At 31.3% G+C, this 3360-nt stretch overlaps 1 protein-coding gene across 1 annotated transcript; it reads left to right on the top strand.

The window, feature by feature from the left end:
• The first annotated feature begins 2417 nt into the window (after positions 1-2417).
• LOC133311529 (probable purine permease 10) lies at positions 2418-3058 on the top strand. Its single transcript, XM_061512584.1, has 2 exons — positions 2418-2748; positions 2859-3058. Exons 1-2 carry the CDS (start codon positions 2418-2420, stop codon positions 3056-3058), a joined length of 531 nt encoding a protein of 176 aa, XP_061368568.1.
• The last annotated feature ends 302 nt before the right edge of the window (positions 3059-3360 follow it).

Here is a 3360-nt window from a genome sequence, read left to right as displayed (position 1 = left end):
AGGCCTTGTAGGCCTCCCTAGTGATATATTTTTAAATATTTTTAAAAAACAATTTAAAATATTTTTAACAATTTTTAAAATATTCGATTGACATTACAAGTCATTAACGTGTTCATAAATTGCTGCATTTTTTACACGAGATATAAATTTTACTAGTGAGCATTAAATAAAGCCACCTAAAATAAATATTTTATTTTATTTTATTTTAAAAAATTAAATAGGTCAGCCTACAAGACTTTAGGCCAGGCTTGATAAAATTGGTCTATGGCCTACTTGTTAAAAAGACTTTCTTATTAGCCTAAGTCTATTCTACTTTTCAACGTAGACCGGGCTAGGCCAGGCCAGCCAGACCCATTTACACACCTACTTTTACTGATATAAACTTTTATTTAAAAAATAAAATACATTTTAGCGCATTATGACCGATTGACCTCTGATTAAAATTTTAATTAATTAATGAGTACTCAGCTGCGCGCGTGCAACAAACTATGGTTAAGTGTTAAATTAAAAAAAAAAACTATGGTTAAGGGTTAATCAATTAACTGAACCCCAAGGAGCTCATAATCGATTATGTGACACTTATAATTGATTATGCACATTGTGTGAAGCACCAATTTGGTCCTGTAATCAATTATAGGATTTTTGTAATCAATTATAGTTTCTCGGGTAAACTTTTCTAAAAGAAAAAAAAATCAAATAAGTATTACTTGAAGTATGTATCGATTACATTGTTCTTAAATTATATACATTATATTGAAAAGATCTTGATCATCCATAATTTGTAACCATAAATCAACTGTAAGCATCATGTAACATGTAGCATAAAATTTTGATTTATTACTCTCTTTCTTGTATTTTATTTCTTATTTTTCTGTCTTATTACCTGTTTTCATATTCTTCAGTTGTCATAGTCTTTTAGTGTTAGTTTCAGGAAGTTGTTGCGGTAAGTAATAGAGGGGTAAGCACAAGTGAAAATATTTCTAATTTCGTGAAAGGGTTAAGTATGTCTTTTTAAATGATCTAAATTATGTATTACGGGTAGTATATAATTATAATATGAAAAAAAAAAATTTCTTTTCACGTCAGCTAAAATAATTAAGGAGAGAGAATTTTTTTCTTCATATTATAACTATATATTATTCATAATATGTAATATTAATCACAAAAATAAATAAATTTGTGTCCATTTAAACGAGAAACTTTTTTTCCTGTTAAAGGGAGTTAAAACGTAAGTGGCAAATGGTTTGGTCATTGGTGAATATAAGTGAAGGAGCATCCGCCAGCTAAAATATAGGAAATCTTTCTTTGTAAAGAACAAGAGATGGCTCGTTCACCACTCACCATATCAAAGTTCCCATATCCCTAGAACCAGCCACGTGTCCCTCCTCCCTACACACGTTAGAGTTCTAGACAACTCCATCAGAGAGACAAGTAGAATGGTAACAGCTAGCTTTCAATAAGTGATTATATTATTTGATCACAGTCATATGATGAGATAAGAAAAAAAATATATAATTTTTAAATAAATGATTATGATCAAATAATATGAACACATAATCATTTTTAAACATGAGAGGATCAAACTCCATTAAAGATAGAATAGATATGAAAAAATATTAACATAATTATTCCACCAAAGAAAGTGAAAAAGAAACAGTAGAAAAGGAAACCAATTAACAACCAACTATATATACACACACACAAAAGTGAGATAGACAAGTTCAATTGTTGAAGTACTTTCACAAAAAGAGAAAAACCTATACCCCTTCATTATCCCAACTTTCTTGCTCCAAAACAACCCATGACACAAAATGTATTATGATAAAATTTTCTTTATTCTATCCATAGATATCACAAAGTTTTTAGTCCAATGCATTGGTTATCAAAACAGCTAACAATACAAAAAATTATTCTGTGATTTAACCATTGTGTTGTAATGTTCTGTTTGTGGTGTAACTCAATATATATCAAACACAACCCAAAATAGTTCAAAAGTTACCGTTTATAAGGACCAAATCAATGTCACTAGTTGATAAAAAATTATAAGATTGAGAACCAATTTTATGTCATGGAAATGTGCACTGGGGTTTGCCCTTTTAGTGTCATGGAAATGTATAAAGGATCAAATCGGGGCTTACTTTCTTTAAAATATTTGATTAAGTTATTGTTATCCAAAATTTTACCTTTCCATCATACACATATCTAACACCCAAGTCATCCATCATCATTTTTCCATATGAATGAACATTGCTAGACTTATATTCAACTACTAATTAACTTGAAGGTGGAGTTTTACTTTTGAAATACTTCAAGAAGGCATTAAATTTAATGTTGCTTCCAATTACAGATACTGAAGAACCGATGATCATAGCTGGAGCAATTTCTGAATTACCATTTAATAAATATAAGCGTTGGCAATGGTAATTTCTGGTGGAAATAGTAAATGGATGGCTACTTTAGTCCAAACTGTTGCCTTCCCAGTCTTATACATTCCGTTCTATATAATTCCTTCACCTCTAGAGGCTCCAACTTCTTCTATTTCATCTTCCATCAAAATTCTAGCTTTGATATATTTTGTTTTGGGAGTCTTAATTGCTGCTGACAATATGATGTATTCCATTGGACTCTTATACCTCTCTGCTTCAACCTATTCATTGATTTGTGCATCCCAGTTAGCTTTTAATGCAGTTTTCTTAATATTTTATCAATTCTCAAAAGTTCACAGCTTTGATTGTAAATTCTTCAGTGGTTCTCTCTTTATCCACTTCACTCCTGAGTTGCTTATGTTTTGACTTTGGTTTGGACAACAGTAGCATGGCAGGTTTATTCTGTTGGTGTTGTTGGCTTGATTTTCCTAGTGTCTTCTCTCTACTCTAATGTTACCAGCACTGTCTCTTTGGCTGTAACTCCTATTGCTTCTGTTATAGTTTTGCATGATAATATGAATGGCGTGAAGATAATTTCTATGCTTTTGGCTCTCTGGGGTTTTGCCTCCTATATCTATCAGAATTACCTTGATGATTCAAGGGCAAGGAGTGCACAAGCTGTTGCTCCTTAGTCTAACAATGATTCTTCATGTTGAGAATTTTCAATATGGCAAGATCAAATAAATACCTTCAGCTAACTACCCTTTTCATTTTAGCTTTAAATCCTTCAGTGCGGCATCGACTAGCTCTAGATTTTATTTCTCCTTCAGTCTTGCTGAACTAGTGAGCTGTTATAGTTGAGATTGGTGGCCATTCTGGATATGTATCTGTATATTATTATGAAAAGATTGTTTGGGTCTTCAGACCTGGCTGATAGTCTGGTCTTTTGATTCCATATATTTGTTCACTGGCTTTTGTGATAAATTGAATAATC

This window comes from Gastrolobium bilobum, unplaced genomic scaffold (genome assembly GCF_033153095.1).
Source record: "Gastrolobium bilobum isolate Gb01-03AN ecotype WA unplaced genomic scaffold, APGP_CSIRO_Gbil_v1 utg1846, whole genome shotgun sequence".
Taxonomy (NCBI): domain Eukaryota; kingdom Viridiplantae; phylum Streptophyta; class Magnoliopsida; order Fabales; family Fabaceae; genus Gastrolobium; species Gastrolobium bilobum.
Note: the sequence above shows the minus strand (reverse complement) of the source record. Positions and strands in the feature narration are given on the sequence as shown.

What these genes read in the sequence shown, in the direction of transcription:
- LOC133311529 (XM_061512584.1), top strand. Translation starts at nt 2,418, where the DNA reads ATGGTAATTTCTGGTGGAAATAGTAAATGGATGGCTACTTTAGTCCAA. An exon ending in TGATTGTAAATTCTTCAGTG is followed by an intron (nt 2,749 to 2,858) that starts GTTCTCTCTTTA and finishes TGATTTTCCTAG; the next exon opens with TGTCTTCTCTCTACTCTAAT.